Source organism: Saimiri boliviensis, chromosome 17 (assembly GCF_048565385.1).
Source record: "Saimiri boliviensis isolate mSaiBol1 chromosome 17, mSaiBol1.pri, whole genome shotgun sequence".
Taxonomy (NCBI): Eukaryota; Metazoa; Chordata; class Mammalia; order Primates; family Cebidae; genus Saimiri; species Saimiri boliviensis.
The window spans coordinates 54,883,687-54,902,234 of record NC_133465.1 but is presented as its reverse complement, the minus strand read 5'-3'; the positions used below and the strand labels follow the sequence as shown (position 1 = coordinate 54,902,234).

Sequence of the window (18,548 nt, the reverse complement as noted above, 5' to 3'; positions counted from 1 at the left end):
TGAGCCACCATGCCCAGCTAATTTTTTGTATTTTTAGTAGAGACGGGGTTTCACCTTGTTGACCAAGATGGTCTCGATCTCTTGACCTTGTGATCCACCCACCTCGGCCTCCCAAAGTGCTGGGATTACAGGCTTGAGCCACCGCGCCTGGCCCTCATAAAATAGATTTCTAAGACAATGTCAGAAAAAAACACAAGTTGCAGAATAACATATACAATATGCAAATTTTTAAACAACATAAAACAATAGTATGTTTAGACAAATAATGTATGGGCTGTTAAAAGTATAAAAATAATGGTAAGAAGAAAAGACGCCAACTTGAAGACAGTGTGGTTGTGCTGAGGGTGGGGAAAGAGATGTGTGGGGAGAGCAGAGGGGATTTCTACTGTTTTATTTCCTAAACACAAAGAGGCAAAAGCAAATACAATTGTTAACACCCACTACTTCTAGGTGGGGAAGATCCAGGTGTTTGATATTATTTTTGATCCTTTTATATATTTCTCAACTATTTAAAATTAGAGTGTAAGTTAATAAAAACAGATGGAACTGCCTAAGCAGTTCACATGGATATCCCCCTTTTCAGCGTCTCTGGGGAAGTACCTGGCCTTGACTTCTTTGGCCCATACTCCATGATGCCATCACTGTGATGAGACTGTGTCTCCTCAGTTCCATCCTCTACTTCTTCATTTCCAGTATCTTCTTTATGGTCAGTCTTTTCTTTAATCCGATCACCCAGGGCACTTTTTAACATCTATTGAGAAAATTCTTTTCAACACCTTTCACTGATTTCGGCAGAAGGTAAATTTGTAGTAGACAAACCTTTAAAAAGCTTCCTTTGACAGTCACTAATAACAAGTTTTCAGATGCTTATGCATGTTTAGTTTTATTACTTTTGAGACAGGGTCTCGCTATGTCACCCAGGTTGGAGTGCAGGGGTGCTAGCTGGGCTCACTGCAACCTCCGCCTCCTGGATTCAAGTGATCCTCCTATCTCAGCCACATTGGTAGCCAGGATTATAGGCATATGCCACCACGCTCAGCTAATTTTTGTATTTTTTGTAGAGATGGGGTTTCACCATGTTGCCCAGGCTGGTCTCAAACTTCTGGGCTCAAGTGATCCATCCGCCTGCCTAAGCCTCTCAAAGTGTTGGAATAAGGGTGAGCCACCGTGCCTGGCATATATGTTTAGTTTTAAAAAGGTGTCTATCAGTGCTATGCATTAAGTTTCAATAAACTTTAGAGTAAGTCACACAGGGATTTAAAACATTCATTCAATGATACCTTAAAACTGTAATATTGTATTTCGACAGAATGTGTGTGTGATACATTCAATTTTATACCCAGATCTGTCTTTTTTTTTTTTTTTTTTTGAGATGGGAGTTTTGCTCTCGTTGCCCAGGCTACAGTGCAATGGTGTGATCTCGGATCATGGCAACCTCCATCTCCCAGGTTCAAGTGATTCTCCTGCCTCAGCCTCCCAAGTAGCTGGGATTAGAGGCATGCATCACCACACCCAGCTAATTTTTGTATTTTCAGTAGAGACAGGGTTTCTCCATGTTGGTCGGGCTGGTCTTGAACTCCCGACCTCAGGTGATCCACCCGCCTTGGTCTCCCAAAGTGCCAGGATTAAAGGTGTGAGCCACTGCACCTGGCCCAGATCTGTCTTTAGTGACAAAGGAAAACTATCTAGATGTATCTAAAGAAAAATGGCTTAACATTATCATTTATGTTCGATGATTTAGTTTTCATCAGAATTCAATAAAATTTGGATAAATCTGTTCCAAATTTAGTTACATCATGAAAGGCTGAGATATCACTGTTCCTGTTCTACCTGCTTGTCTTATGGAACATTTTCACAGGAACTATTAAGACACAACTAATTTTCTAATACCTCACTTTCAATTGAGAGATTACTTAAATTCTAACTTAATCCTTGGGAATCTCAATATAGATGAAAAAACAAGACTTGCCCAATCTAGTTCAGAGAGCCGCTGAGACAGTTTCTCTGAAACAGCATGTAATTCTTGTTCTGTTAATCTCTTTCTTGGCCTCTGGGGGAAAGGTGAATTGCAGGATGAGGCTGTAGCTCTGTTTTCATTTCTGCAATAAAAGTGACCATGTGACAGTTAAATAGCTAGCTATATATTACTTAGTCTAAAATAACTGTAATACATGCTTTAACAAATATTTCATATTGGTCTTCACAGCTAAATTTGGAGATTATGCCCCTTCATTTTCAAATTCCTTTGCAAACAGACTGTAAACACTGAAGTCTGCAGTAATGTTACCTTTTTCCTTTGGGAGCCTTCCTTGTCCTAGGCCCCTGGACCTGAGCTGGATCTACTTCCTGCTTGCTATCATTAGGCCACTTGGAAGTTAAGAAAACTCTATCATCTAGATCCTATTTAAAACAGAAAAAAAAAAAAAAAACGATTTCAAAAAGCTACAAATAAACATTAACTTTTTGGGAGTGAACAAGAAAGAAACTGTGGCACAAAGCTATGTCCCTTCAATCTCCATGTTTTGAAGTGCATTTGTTAAAAGACCCTATTGACACCCAATAACACCAAAGGACTGGAGCAATGTCTAGAAACTTGTGCTCAGAGAGAAAATGTGGCTGAGGATGCCATTCAAATAAAAAGACAGGCCAGGTGTTCTAAATATGAAATTTCAGAGGTTAACCACTACACCAGGGCAACAAAAACAAAATGATTACTAGTAGAAAGTATTCAAGTGGTTATCTTTTGAAGAGTCAATAAAGGGTGTCCAAATTAACATAGTTAAAACAAAGACAACACTCCCCAAAATATATATATAAACCCATAACATTTAAATTTGTTTTTTTTTGAGACAGTCTTGCTCTGTCGCCCAGGCTGGAGTGCAATAGCTTGATCCGCCTCCCTGGTTTAAGTGATTCCACTGCCTCAAGCTCCCAAGTAGCTTGGATTACAGGCGTGTGCCACAAAACCTGGCTAATTTGTGTGTGTGTGTGTATTTTTAATAGAGACAGGGTTTCACTTGTTGGCCAGGTGGTCTCGAACTTCTGACCCAGGTGATCTACCCACCTTGGCCTCCGAAAGTACTGGAATTACAGACGGGAGCCACAGTGTCTGGCTAAATTTATTTCTCAGCCTTAGAGATAATCTTCTAGAAAATACTTCTTGTGATAATGAAACATTTATTTAATGTTTAATAAGATCTTTAATTTCACTTCATTATCTTTTTCTATTAAAGTAAAATTCAGTACCTTTTAGTAGGCTAGGGGTGGTGGTTCACGCCTGTAATCTCAGCACTCTGGGAGGTGGAGGCAGGCGGATCACTTGAGACCAGGAGTTCAAGACCAGCCTGGCCAACAGGGCAAAACCCTGTCTCAACTAAAAATATATATAGACATAAAAAAACCAGCCAGACATGGTGTCAAGTGTGTCTGTAGTCTCAACTACTCAGGAGGCTGAAACAGGAGACTCATTTGAGCCCAGGAGGTAGAGGTTGCAGTGGGTGCAGATTGTATCACTATACTCCAGCCTGGGTGACAGAGCAACAATCTGTCTCAAAAAAAAAACCAAAAAACGCAAACCAACTTTTTAGTAAATAGCAACTATAATCATTTTTTTCTTTATAAGTGTGTCTAGCCCAATGAAATATTTCAAAACAAACACTCCCATTTAACTGACACCCATGTCAAGAAACAGAGTATTACCAACTCAGAACTGCCTCCATTACCACCACTATGATTCCTCCAAAAGTAAACATTTTCTTATGACTCCATTTTAATCCTTCTTTTTATCTATCCACTCTCCTGTTTAGATGTATAGAATGTTGAGAATGTGGTCACCTAATGTTAATAATGCTTATTTCCTCTCTGCACTTTTAATGCTTTGAATTATTAAATAATGAGAATGTTATCACTGTTTATAAATCTACCCTGTGTACATATCTGCCTGTTTTTTCTTATTTTACTTTTTTTTCTTTTTGAGACATGGTCTTGCTCTGCTGCCCAGGCCGGAATGCAGTAGTGCAGTCATAGCTTACAGTAGCTCCTGGGCTCAAGTAATCCTCCTGGCTCAGCCTACCAAGTAGCTAAGATCACAGACATGTGCCACCACTCCCAGCTAATTTATTATTATTATTATTTTTTTTTTTTTTTTTTTTTTGAGACGGAGTTTCGCTCTTGTTACCCAGGCTGGAGTGCAATGGCGCAATCTCGGCTCACCGCAACCTCCGCCTCCTGGGCTCAGGCAATTCTCCTGCCTCAGCCTCCTGAGTATCTGGGATTATAGGCACGCGCCACCATGCCCAGCTAATTTTTTTTGTATTTTTTAGTAGAGACGGGGTTTCACCATGTTGACCAGGTTGGTCTCGATCTCTTGACCTTGTGATCCACCCGCCTTGGCTTCCCAAAGTGCTGGGATTACAGGCTTGAGCCACCGCGCCCGGCCTAATTTTTTATTTTTAGTAGAGAGAAGGTCTCACTATGCTGCCCAGGGTGTTCTCAAACTCTGCAGCACAAGTGAGCCTCCCGAAGTGCTGGGATTACAGGCGTGAGGCACCACACCCAGCCCTGTTCTTTGTAGAAAGATAAGGACAGGATGACTACATAAAAATGATTTTTCTTGAGACAGAGTCTCACTCTGTTGACCAGTGACTCTGTTGACCACTGACCAGGAGTGCAGTGGCGCAATTTTGGCTTACTGCAATGGAAGTAAATAGGCCAATATATGAACAGTGGTTCATGCTGGATAATGGGGAATATGCATGGATGGTTATTTTCTTTTCCATTCTGTTTTCTAAATTTGAAATTATTAAATTAAGGACACAATATGGACTCTGAAGCCAGAATATCCAAGTTCAAATCCTGACTCTATAACTGTTGTGTAACCTTACCCTCTCTACCTCAGCTTCCCCATGATAAATAAACATAGTAGCCACTCCAGAGTTGTTCTGGGGAATTATTCAGTATCCCTTAAGTATCCAGAACTGTGCCTGGCACAAAATAAACATTCACTACATGTTGACTTTTATTATTTCCCTTTATATATATTCATCTTTCTCCTATCTTCCCAGAACAAGAATGTCCGGGTGTATACAGAAGCAATTTTAAGAAGTACAATGCTTTGATGAGTGCAATATGCCTGACAATTCTAGCAGAGACTTCTTTAAATATAAGGGCTTCCTCAACAAAGAATACGAACATACACACACACACACACAGAGGCTTCTGGTCAATTACCAAGACACACACAGACACACACACACGTGCACTTCTAGCCAACTGAAAGCAAGCTTTTCCACTTACCCCAGAAAATTCCACATACTCTCCAGTAGAATTTATGGCTGGGGAGCAGAGATTTGAATGCAAGTATTCTTTTCCTATGGGGCAGGGTGCTCGAGGTTCTGAAGGGTGGTAGGGTGGATGTAAAGGAATAGCTGCTCGGATAGGCTCCCCTAGCTTCCTAGCATTTGGAATCCTCACAGAAAGGGTTTCCACTAGTAAGACAAATTAAAGTGGTTGTTACAATGCAATTCTAAGAAATAAACCATTTTATATAAATACATACACACATACATAAACATGTTTTCACATATTAGAAATATTTTTAAACTTGATCAAGACAAAGTACATAAAAAAATAATTAAACCAGAGATGCAGCCTCAGCACACAGGAATCTAATTAAATCATAGTAATTTTCTTTTTTAATCTTTTCATTTTTTTAAAAAAATAGAGATGAGGTCTTGCTATGTTGCCTAGGCTGGTCTCGAACTCCTGAGCTCAAGCAATCCTCCAGCCTCAGCCTCTCAAAGTGTTGGGATTGCAAGCGTGAGCTACCACGCCCAGCCCAAGATATAATTTTAATGTTATTACCATAAAAATGTTCCCTGAAAGTTACTTTAAAATAATAAAAACCTGGAAGCAACTTAAATGGCTTGAAGAATGCTATACGAATTATGGTTCATCCACATGATAGAAAACTAGTTAGGCAGTAATGACTTTATGTATTACTACCATATGAAAATCCCAGAGATAACAATAAGGAATAAGAATGTTTTTCCAGTTATTATACTTTGTTATTCACTAATAATATAAAGACCACCAATAGACGTACTTATGTATCAGAGACTCTCACTGTCTTATAACAAAAGAGTGGAAAGAATTTAGATAATAAAAGAGTAGATACAAAAATATGCAACTATAGACCATCTTAAGCAGAAATCGGAGCTCATAATTAATAGCAAACATTTACAAGATCATATAAGACCAAAAAGGGCCGGGCGCAGTGGCTCAAGCCTGTAATCCCAGCACTTTGGGAGGCTGAGGCGGGTGGATCACAAGGTCAAGAGATCGAGACCATCCTGGTCAACATGGTGAAACCCCGTCTCTACTAAAAATACAAAAAATTAGCTGAGCATGGTGGCGCGTGCCTGTAATCCCAGCTACTCAGGAGGCTGAGGCAGGAGAATTGCCTGAACCCAGGAGGCGGAGGTTGCAGTGAGCCGAGATTGCGCCATTGCACTCCAGCCTGGGCAACAAGAGCGAAACCCCGTCTCAAAAAAAAAAAAAAAAAAAAAAAGACCAAAAAGGATCTCATATACATCAACAAAAGTAAAAAGGCTAATAGCAACAACGATTGCCCCAAGAATGATTATCAGCAGTAGTGTAAAGAAATAATACCAGTTACAACTCACTGTCTTCAACAAAAGATGTCCTATTCTTGGACAAAACATGAGAAGGGCACAACAGATCTTCATGTGATGTAGAACTTGGTGAGGCTGAGGCTTTTTCAGGCAGCATTTCATTAGGACATTGGGTAACTGGGAAAGAAAATATTAAAGGTAAAGTTTTTAACTATCAAAATAGTTGGCTGAACATTATACTAAAGCCAAGAGTTCTGTACTCAGTAAATAAAATTATTAAATAATGTTGAAAGAAGTAATGTTGGTCCGACTGCTCGAAACAATCATCATTATTATTTTTGAGATAGGGTTTCCCTCTTGTTGCCAGGCTGGAGTGCAATGGAGCAATCTAGGCATACTGCAACCTCTACCTTCCAGGTTCAAGCAACTCTCCTGCCACAGCCTCCCAAGTAGTTGGCAATACAGGCACCCACCACCACATCTGGCTCATTTTTTGTATTGTTAGTAGAGACAGGGTTTCACTATGTTGGCTAGGCTGGTCTCGAACTCCTGACCCCAAGTGATCAGCCCACCTCAGCCTCCCAAACTGCTGGGATTACAGGTGTAAGTCACTGTGCCCAGTCGTAGCATCAATTATAATTTTTAATTGCTATCAGAAAGACACCATCTTGTAGTCCAGAATCATTTATACAATTTAAAAGCAAAGTTTTACACAATGTTTCATTATTCTGCTTTAGAAAAAGAGGTGCCAGAGTTGTGGAAACGCTGACTGTTATATGGGCCTCTCTTGGTATGAACAGACACCAGAGTTAGGGTCTTAGCTAGTACCACAATCAAGGACTCATGGTCCAGGCCAGGTGCAGTGGCTCACACCTTTAATCTTAATACTTTGGGAGGCTGAGGCAGGCAGCTCACTTGAGGTGAGGAATTCAAGACCAGCCTAGCCAACATGGCGAAATCCAACCTCTACTAAAAATACAAAAATCAGCCAGGCGTGGTGGCACACACTTGTAATCCCAGCAGCTTGGGAGGCTGAGGCAGAAGTTGCAGTGAGCTGAGATTGCGCCACCGTACTCCAACCTGGGTGATAGGACAAGACTTGGTGTCAAAAAAAAAAAACTTATGATCCATAAACTGAAGCCTAAATTAGATGCCTGTGAATGTATATGATAGTTATCTGACACTTTAAATCTAAATATGAAAGGAAGCTGCCATAAGCCCTTTTATCACATCAAACCCAAACACCTTGGTAAGGCATCTCTCCAAATCTTTTTTTCCTTTGCCTTAATTGCATTTCTCTTAAACACAATTCCCCTCACTACTTGTAATATTCAAACAAGTAATTCATTTTACACAGCACTTGACTTCACAGAACCCGTTTCTGCAATCACCATCCCTTCCATTCTCTTCCTTCAAGAAACATTCTTGTAATACCCACGCTTGACTCCGATCCTTCTGTTACTGTGCGTATTCCAATGGCAAGCATAGGTTTTTGGTCTACTGTTTGACTTTCAAGACTTAGGTTCTTCGATAATTCCTTAGAATGCATGCAGTCTCTATTCCTTGGAATCAGAGTATTAATGCTGAATGGGACTTCAGAGATGGGTTAGTCCAATTCCTTAATTTCCCACTTGAAAAAACTGGGGCTCAGAAAAGAGCCTTGTCTAAAATCACAAAGCCAGTAGCAGAGCCTGGAAGACGACGAGGACGAAGGCCACCTGCCTCCCAATTTAATGTACTGAATTCCACTCCAGTATTCTCATCCTTCTGTTGAAATAATACTTGTGGCCTAATGTTTTGCTACGTGTTGGAATACTAAGATGACTAAGAATTATTTCACTATACATTTTTTCTTATCTAATCAGCTGCCTCCACAAGCAGAATGTAAGCTCCACAAAGGCAGAGTTTTGTGTGTTTTGTTGACTACTGTATCACCACTGTCTAGCACAGGAAAGGCACTGAACCAGTATCTGCTGAATGACTATGACTGGCTACTATCCCTGGAACTTGGTTTATGTAACAGGCAAACTGTAAGGTACCACGCAATGTGTCAAATGTTGTTACAGAAAGAGAAAGCCACACTGCAGGAAGAACAGGAAGTAGGAATACTCTGTAGCCTCAGAGTCTGCCGCAGGTAAGGGAGGCTGGAAACTGGAAGGTGAGTTTGCTGGGAACCGAAAGGAAGGGAGAACATCCCAGCAGAGAAAACAAAAGAAAAAGAATGGCAGCCAAGGTGGGCAGGATGGAGTACGATGACTGGAGGAGGGCAAGGATGGAGGGTCAAAATTGGGGCTTGAAAGATATCCAGGTCTGCTGTGTGCAAGCAATAGGTTGTTGGAAATCTGGCCTGAAACCTACAAAAAAAAAAAATGCCACTGTGTGTATGAACTTACCGGTTGAAACAAGGAAAAAAGTGAGTCAACCACCAGCTCAGGAAACTACAATTAAGGAGTATCCTGAAAGCGTGACCAGACGATAAGCTGCATTCATAATTCTCTTGCCAGGGTATCAGGAACCACAAATTGCCTGATAACCTTGCATACAGTTATTTGCCTTGGACTTATCTGCCCATGTGCCTGTGACTTCTGCTAACTATATTTAATGGGTAGCAGGCTATGCTGGAATTTAATTCCCATGTCCAGTTAGGGCTCTTTCTATTCTTCTCAAGTTTAAACACTACTACGTACCAGTTACATTTTTATAGGTATATGTTGAATAATAATAGCTACTCACCATTACTTCTTAGAGAAAAGGTGTGTGCTGTGTCTCCAAGTCTAATGATTTCACCAGTGGATTCTGCTTCATCTCCATCCCAAGAGGGGCCCAACGTCTCAGAAGACAAGGAACACCTGAAAAAGTTCCCTCTTTGACTCGGGGCCCAGCCCGACCAGAGGGCCCTTTCCTCTGAGGACCTGGATAGCTGCTGGGTACAGAAAAAGGGAAAGACTCTCCCTTTTGCTACTCAGCATGTCTTGCTGCTTATGTGTTTTGTTTTGACTGATATATATGAACAGTAGAATTAGCTGTGTATAAAGTGTCAATGATTAAACGTATATGAAAAGAGCAAATACTGGTGACTCTAGGGTGTGGGAGTGAAGGGGGTGGGATGCTAATTTTTCATTAAATGTCCTTGAATTGTTTTACATTTGCACTTATTTTGTTATTTAAAAAAATCTTATGGCCGGGCACAGTGGCTCACCTGAGGTCGGGAGTTCAAGACCAGCCCAACCAACATGATGAAACTCCGTTTTAAAAATAAATAAATAAATAAATAATTTTATGAAAAGAAGTTCACTAGACCAAGCGCGGTGGCTCACGCCTATAATCCCAGCACTTTGTGAGGCTGAGGCAGACGGATCACTCGAGGTCAGGAGTTTGAGACCAGCCTGGCCAACACAGTGAAACCCCGTCTCTACTAAAAATACAAAAAATTAGCTGGTGTGGTGGCACGCACCTGTAATCCCAGCTACTTGGGAGGCTGAAGCAGGAGAATCGCTTGAACCTGGGAGGCAGAGGTTGCAGTAAGCCGAGATTGAGCCACTGCACTCCAGCCTGGGCAACAAGAGCAAGACTCTGTCTCAAAAAAAAAAAAAAAAAAAAAAAAGAAAGAAAATAAGTTCATCTTATGATGATCTTCTCTGAGACACATTTGTCACAACGTACTACACCTAAAAAAGGCATTGCCTGTGCTTTTCGAACCATGACAAACTCCATTAAAAAAAAATTGAGAATCAGCTTTTTAAAAGAAAGATACAGCATCATGTTCAACATCCAGTTAGCAAGAAGTACAATCAAACCTATCATGACAATACATCTTTGTCTATGAAAGAAGTACAAATTTAAAAACTCTGAAAATGGTCAATGATACTGACTCATGAGGGTCCTGTAACCCAGCATCACCGTTGGTAAATGCAGTCATGGCCTATTGGAAAACAATCTGGCAACTTTCATTAACAGAGTCAAAACATTTGTACTGTTTACTCTGAATTTAGCCTCAAGATACAAGGAGGAAAAAAAGAATAAACATTAAGTATCATGTTTTTAGGCCGGGCGCGGTGGCTCAAGCCTGTAATCCCAGCACTTTGGGAGGCCGAGGCGGATGGATCACGAGGTAGAGAGATCAAGACCATCCTGGTTAACATGGTGAAACCCCGTCTCTACTAAAAATACAAAAAAAAAAAAAAAAAAAAATAGCTGGGCATGGTGGCACGTGCCTGTAATCCCAGCCACTCAGGAGGCTGAGGCAAGAGAATTGCTTGAACTCAGGAGGCGGAGGTTGCGGTGAGCCGAGATCACGCCATTGCACTCCAGCCTGGGTAACAAGAGCAAAACTCCGTCTCAAAAAAAAAAAAAAAAAAGTATCATGTTTTTGATAATATTAAAAAAATAGAAACCCTCGACTTCAGAGGAAAGGTTTAGTAATTTATTAAACGCCCACATGACTGCTGTTACAGTGATTAATAATTATAATAAAGAATAGAACAACTTGAGCCTGGGTGCAGTGGCTCACACTTATAATCCCACTACTTTCGGGGGGTGAGTGGGGAATCACTTGAGGTCAAGAGTTCAAGACCAGCCTGACCAACATGCCGAAACCTTACCAAAGATACAAAAATTAGCCCGGTGTGATGGTATGTGCCTGTAGTCCCAGCTACTAAGGAGGCTGAGGCACAAGAATCGCTTGAACAAGGGAGGCAGAGGTTGCAGTGAGCTGAGATCACGCCACTGCACACGCTAGCCTGTGCGACAGAGCAAGACTCTGTCTCAAAAAAAAAGAATTCAACAACTTGAGAACACTTAATGTTAAGTTTAAAAATGCAGGAAACAAGCCTGTTGAGGTGGGTCATGCCTACAATCCCAACACTTTGGGAGGCTGCAGCAGAATTGCTTGAAGCCAGGAACTTAAGACCAGCCCGGTCAACACAGCGAGATCCCATCTCTGTTTTTTTTTTTTAAAAAAAAAGGGGGGTGGGGAGAGAGAAAAATTAGCCAGGTATGGTAGTGCACACCTGTGGCCATAGCTACTTGTGTGTAACTCCAGGAGTTCAAGGCTGCAGTGAACGCTGATCATTTTACTGTACTCCATCCTGAGGGTCAGAGCAAGACCCTGTTTCTTTATTTAAAAAGCAGGGGTGGGAGGCAGGTAACAAAATTATATAGACGTATGACTAAATCTAAAAAAGAAAAAAAAATACTAAAATTTAACAAAATGTTAACAGCAGTTATTTAGTTCTGGATGGTAGATTTTTTTCCCTGCTTTTTCAAAATATCTATTTCGCAAGTTTTTTGCAGAGATGATGACCTACTTTGATGATTAAAAGAAAAATAAAAAAATGAGTAGGTAGTTAATGCTGAGATTTAGGTATTATATATAACTCAAGGTTCTTAAAACTCCCTCAGAAAGATTTAAAATAGAGAAGTTAGAAGTTTCACATTAGCATTTTTCGGTGCCATCTTGGTATATTATGTGTCATTTTAATTCTTAATCCAAAAAGCATAACTTGTTTTGATTAAATTCACAGACACTGAGTCCTACCTCGGAAAATAAACTCTTTTCCATGATGATTTAGAGTCTTTAGTACTTTCTGGCTCTTCTGAATGTTCTCCTCGATGGAATTCTTTAAAATTCTGGTCAGTTTCACCTGTTCAGAACAGATAACACCACCAAAAAACCCCTAAGTGAATACTACCTTTTTTTTTTTTTTTTTTTTTTAAAGATGGGGATTTTATCATGATGGCCAGGCTGGTCTTGAACTCCTGACTTCAGGTGATCCACCCACCTCGGCCTCCCAAAGTGCTAGGATTATAGGTGTGAGCCACCGCGACCGGTGTGAATACTACTTTTTCTATGTAAGACGCAGGGAGAGGTAAGAACTGTAAGGCACCCCGACCTGTCATGGTAAACAGGGTTCTCGTGAAAGTGAAATCATGAAGAACCAAATCTTTGCCTGTAATAAGCATGTATTATTCAAGTAACAAAGAAACAAGAACATTGCTTTAAAAACAGGGTCTACAGATGTATGAGCAATGTTTTATTTTTTAAGTTGGTAGCATGTCTATTTAATATTTTTATACCTATCTGTAAGAAATGTCTGAGGTAAATCAGGATGACAGAAAACACGATTGTGTCAACCTAATGCAAGCTCCAAGACTATCATGCCTTAAGTGAAGTCACACTGCATCAGGGCTTGGATGAAATTTTTCTTAAAACCATTAATCTTTTTTCTACCCCAACATACTTGAAGAACATATACTTTTACCAGTGGCTATAACTTAATAGGGCAATAATTTCTCAAAAAAAAAAAAAAAAAAGATTGAGAATCAGCTTTTTAAAAGAAAGATACAGCATCATGTTCAACATTTAGTTAGCAAGAAGTGCTAACCTACATACATTTCAAATATATGTATGTGAAACCGCTCGTGATTCAGATTTACCCCTTTGGACATTCTCATGCCCATGTCTAGAGATTCAGTGTTCCAACACCCACCTTTATTTTTTTCTATTTCCATATTCACCAAGCAACATTTTAGTAACATCAGTTAACATTCATTACGAATTTACTCCGAGTTAGGCTGTGTGTTTGTTTGCACAGATCTACTTAACTTTCACAACAACCATGAAAGAATTTCAGGGCTGGGTGCGGTGGCTCAAGCCTGTAATCCCAGCACTTTGGGAGGCCGAGGCGGGTGGATCACGAGGTCAAGAGATCGAGACCATCCTGGTCAACATGGTGAAACCCCGTCTCTACTAAAAATACAAAACATTAGCTGGGCATGGTGGCGCGTGCCTGTAATCCCAGCTACTCAGGAGGCTGAGGCAGGAGAATTGCCTGAGCCCAGGAGGCGGAGGTTGCGGTGAGCCGAGATCGCGCCATTGCACTCCAGCCTGGGTAACAAGAGCGAAACTCCATCTCAAAAAAAAAAAAAAAGTAGTTTTAAAAATAGTAAAAAAATGAAAAAAAAAAAGAATTTCAGATGACAAAACAGGCTTAGAGCTGCTGTCATGTAGTGAGAGAATCCAGCACTGAACCCTTGGTCTTCCTTCAAAGCCCTCCTTCTTCAGCGGTAGATGATAATGCTAGCTCAGGTCCCAAGTAGAAGCTGCCCTGCACAGCTGACATGACTAGTGATAATAAAGATTTGTTTCGCATTATTGTTAAATGGCATTTTGAATAATCTGATCAGCTCTAGGTAATACTGCCAAGTAAGTACATTTTATACCTACGAAGATGAGAAGTAGACTGTAACAAAATGTTGTCCAGCTAAGGTACTGTCATATAGGGAGGCCTATCTGAGCTACTTCCCCAATAGCTCACCATACACTGCTGATCTCCCTTGAGAATATCCTTCAGTCTTTCACCACCACCAGACTCACATAAAAGTAACTCTCAGCTGAGCCCTCCTCTTCATCCCCACTGCCCTATCATTAGCCAGGTACTACCATCCTTCCCCTTCCTTCCAGCAAGTGTGAAACTGTAAAAAACAAACAAAAAACCAAAACAAAACAAAACAAAAAACTGCTGCTCTCTTTATATTTTAAATTAATCTCAATCTCTCTACTTAGAGGTAGTTTTCTACCTCTCAACCCTGTTGCTAAAAAGACTAAAAAGGTACACAGCATAAAAATACCTACTGGTAGCCTTGAATTAGGTGAGTTCCACCTGTCAATATTCTCCCCTAATTCAAATTCCCCCTTTATGCCTTTATTGTATGAATTTATGGCTGTTTCCCTGACTCAAGTACAGGTTTGAGACCATAAACATGACATGCAGCTTGGAATCCTCCCAGAGTACCCAGACGCGTATAAAACACTCAATTTTTGAAACAAACAAATGTCCAGTATGGTAGACTTTTCAATTTCCCCCCCAGGTTTTAAATAGCTTAGTAACAATGATTAAAGGTAGGAAACTATCTCAAATTAAAGACTTTAAGATTAATTTCAAATGATATAATCACAGGTCTCAACATAAACAAAGTGAGAATGAAGAAGGATGGGCCTACCCCAACTTTTTTTCTTAATTTGTTTTAGAATTTAAGCAAACTGTAAGTTGCTGCTGAAAATTTATTTTGGATAACTTTTCAATATAAGAACAGTAGTATGTTATTCCATTCATGACCAACAGCATTATTTACTTAATCTCAAATTACTAAGACATATAAGTTCTTTACTTTTCACAATGATAAATATCTGAAATATTGAGGCTGTCACAAATATAAGCGCAGGTTAAAGACAGAAATGCACCAATTCTTCCTGTTGATGCCTCAGTAACATTCAAATTTTTAATCTAAATGGCAGTTCTAAAACAGGAAATTTTGGAGAAATTTTATGTAATCATAGGATAATAAATAATGTAGCCAGGAATTTACCTTTCTAGTATAAATTAAAGCAATTTATAAGCAACATCTAAGTTAATAAAAATACATGATGACCGTTCTAAGAGTTTCCAACCAGCTGTAACAAAAATTTGAAATTTACAACTAAAGTTATCAGGTATACTGTATTAGTGAGTCTACTCCCTATGAAGAAAAATACACAAAAAGATAAAAGGCCAAAGGGACACACCATAAAAGGTAAACCAAACCAAATTTCCATTCTTAAACTTACTTTTCTCATGAGATGTTTCACTGATGTGTTCTGTAAGATACTCCAACAAACCATCAAATATTTCTAGGAGATTCTTAACAGATTCTTTATCTCCTTTCACAATATTTTCTCCTGGAGACAGAATACAGAGCTATTAAAAAATTTAACCATGAAATCTGAAAGCTTCATAATCTTGAAACTTGAATGTAACTCTGTGAAAATGCCATTTAAAAATACAGGTGATACACCAACTTGCAGCTCCTTGGAGATTAAATTTAAAAAAGAATATAGTCGGCGGGCGCGGTGGCTCAAGCCTGTAATCCCAGCACTTTGGGAGGCCGAGGCGGGTGGATCACGAGGTCGAGAGATCGAGACCATTCTGGTCAACATGGTGAAACCCCGTCTCTACTAAAAATACAAAACATTAGCTCGGCATGGTGGCACGTGCCTGTAATCCCAGCTACTCAGGAGGCTGAGGCAGGAGAATTGCCTGAACCCAGGAGGCGGAGGTTGCGGTGAGCCGAGATTGTGCCATTGCACTCCAGCCTGGGTAACAAGAGCAAAAACTCCGTCTCCAAAAAAAAAAAAAAAAAAAAAGAAGAAGAATATAGTCAAAACAATTATATTATAAATATTAAAAACACCAATTTCCTGCTGCCTGATTATATTTGAAGAAAAAAAGAGGGAAGCTTTAAATATGGCATCTAATAATTCACTGGCCTATTCCTTTTTTACAGAAGCAAGATAACTGGACTTACAAAAACATCTCTAATAAGATTTATACAAAAATATAAAGCAGCTAAACAGAACTTTACCAGATTGGTGTAAAAAAACGGCAGGAGAGAACACTTTCAGATTGTGGTATCCTATTCTAAAATGGTGGTATGTTCAGAAGATTATAGCAGTAGAGTAATATCAGAACAAAACAAAACAAAACAAAAAACCCAATAAACTTGTTGGGATATTTTCATCGGAAATTCCTAAGTTCTCCACCACACCCCCCATATTTGTTTACTCATTTTACGTAGATCATACCATTTTTCTGATTAAAATTCTGTCTCTGGATCCTTTTCTGAAATGTAAGCCCAGTATATAAAACCTTTTTAAATCTCACCCATCCTCAACCTCTACAGCTACATCTCCTACCATATCCACTTCATATTCATAATTCACACTCATAGATTATAGCACAGTACCTGCTCCATAACAGATTTTTAATATAAACATTTAGGTTGAAATGTTGACTAGAAATGGGTTGGCAAAAAACATGGAAACTTGACATATTTAATGTCACCAGAAATGGACTCCAAATCAACCTCAGGTATGGATGTAACCTAACTCTTGTGACACTCTGTCCTTTGGGAAATCATGTCTGGATTCTCATGAGTTCATACCAGTATGGGAGAAACAGTGTAGAAACTGGTATTTGGGATAATCTAGCCATTCATAACCTCAGCAAAGATACAAAACAAACCTAAACCAGAGATTTGACGTTTTATACTACTACTAGTAACGACAATTTTTGACAGTTTTTTTCTGTTTAAAACATTGGTTTGGGGCATGTTTTTCTGGGTAAAAAATACTTAAGTATATCCCAAGGGCATACTCAAGACTTTTCAGTTTCTAGGATGGGGAGTACACTGACAACTTAGCAATTTAGATTGCCAGCCAGAATGCAGTGCTTCCTAATGTAGGAGAAACTGTTTTACATGAATACGAGGAATAGAAAGCTGCCTCACAGTCTTCTTTAGAAGGCAAGCAGTTTTACAATTTTTCACGGGGTAGGTGTAATCCATCAAAGACAGCTCTGCATTAAAGTTTTACCAACACATATATGTTTATCACCTTGCTTGTTAAATATAGTATATTTAACAAGCACAAGTATCAGAACTTGTCCTACTTGGGTGATAAAGCAATTCCAAATTGCGAAAAGAGAGGGAAACTATGGGAGTATCCCTCAAATTATCTGCAAACTGATTTAGCCACTGACTCATCCAGAACTGCATTCAAAAGATTAAGACAGAGTATTTTACTCTTTCTGCAAACATTTTGTTCTTGTATCGAATTAAGAGATGTAAATCAGGACTTAGCCTGATTAATGTTTATCTCCTTTTACAACTACCTATGAATAAATCAACAGTCGAAATCTTTTTATCATTATAGTTCCAAGTCTTCAAGATTCCCGCTGTTCATCAGCTTGAAATAACTTACTGGAATATTCTTTCATTGATAAACATAAATTAAATACATATAACATAGGGACTTATAAATACATTTGGGTATGCTTGGTTTTAGAATGAAGCATAGTGCACTTTATTTTGGAGATTTAATTACAGCAAAAAATTTTTGAATAGATAATATGTTTCAAAATCCAAAAACTGCAAAAATTATATAGTGAAAGTTCTTGTACCCTTGTCCAGCAACCCTGAGGTTCCCTTTGTTGGAGGCAATCAGTATTACGAGTTTCATGTATATGGTTCTGAAGAGTCCTTCCAATTGCAAACGACTGAATATCTTCTCTACACCTTTGTTTTTACAAACACTAGCATACTTTACACTTTACCATTATGATTATACTACATTTTTCTCACATCGCGTATGCTAGAAATCGTTCCCCGACACAGAACATTCAATCACAAAAGAGCATATTCAAATCATCTTTTGCAGCTGCAGAGTAGTCCACTGTAGGCAGCTATCATGATTTATTTAACCAGTCCCTGCTAATGGACATTCAGGTGTTTCTAATTTTTAGCTATCACAAACAAGCAGCATTACTATGCTTTAAAATAAAACAACATGGCCAGGCACAGTGGTTCAGGCCTGTAGTTTCAGCAATTTCAGAAGCTGAGCCAGGTGGATCACCTGAGCCCAGGAGTTCCAGACCAGCCTGGGCAAATGGCAAAACTCTGTCTTTACAAAGAATACAAAAAAATTAGCCAGGCATGGTGGTACACACCTGTACTTCCAGCTACCCGGGAGGCTGAGGTGAGAGATCACCTGAGCTTAGGCGGTTGCGGCTGCAGTGAGCTGTGATTATGCCACTCCACTCCAGCCTAGGCAACTGAGTGAGACTCTGTCTCAAAAAATAAAAATACAGACCAGGAGTGGTGGCTCACAACTGTAATCCCAGCACTCTGGGAGGCCGAGGCAGGCAGATCACCTGAGGTCAGGAGTTCGAGAACAGCCTGACCAACATGGTGAAATCCCCGTCTCAAAAAATAAAATAAAACATATAAAAAATAAATAAAATAAAGATATTAAAAAATATAAAACAACATAACATAGAAACAAAAAAACATACTTCAGGCCGGGCATGGTGGCTCACGCCTGTA

At 39.5% G+C, this 18,548-nt stretch overlaps 1 protein-coding gene across 1 annotated transcript in view; it reads right to left on the bottom strand.

Moving 5' to 3' along the window:
- CEP95 (centrosomal protein 95) overlaps nt 1-18,548 on the bottom strand; it is a 40,603-nt gene that overhangs the window by 18,762 nt on the left and 3,293 nt on the right. Inside the window, exons 4-11 of the mRNA XM_003942463.3 lie at nt 15,238-15,348; nt 12,169-12,274; nt 9,366-9,481; nt 6,684-6,809; nt 5,296-5,486; nt 2,288-2,400; nt 1,970-2,099; nt 601-751 (exon numbers count right to left, since the gene is read on the bottom strand). Of these exons, the coding sequence (XP_003942512.2) occupies nt 601-751; nt 1,970-2,099; nt 2,288-2,400; nt 5,296-5,486; nt 6,684-6,809; nt 9,366-9,481; nt 12,169-12,274; nt 15,238-15,348 (1,044 nt within the window). The remainder of the gene's footprint in view (nt 1-600; nt 752-1,969; nt 2,100-2,287; nt 2,401-5,295; nt 5,487-6,683; nt 6,810-9,365; nt 9,482-12,168; nt 12,275-15,237; nt 15,349-18,548) is intronic.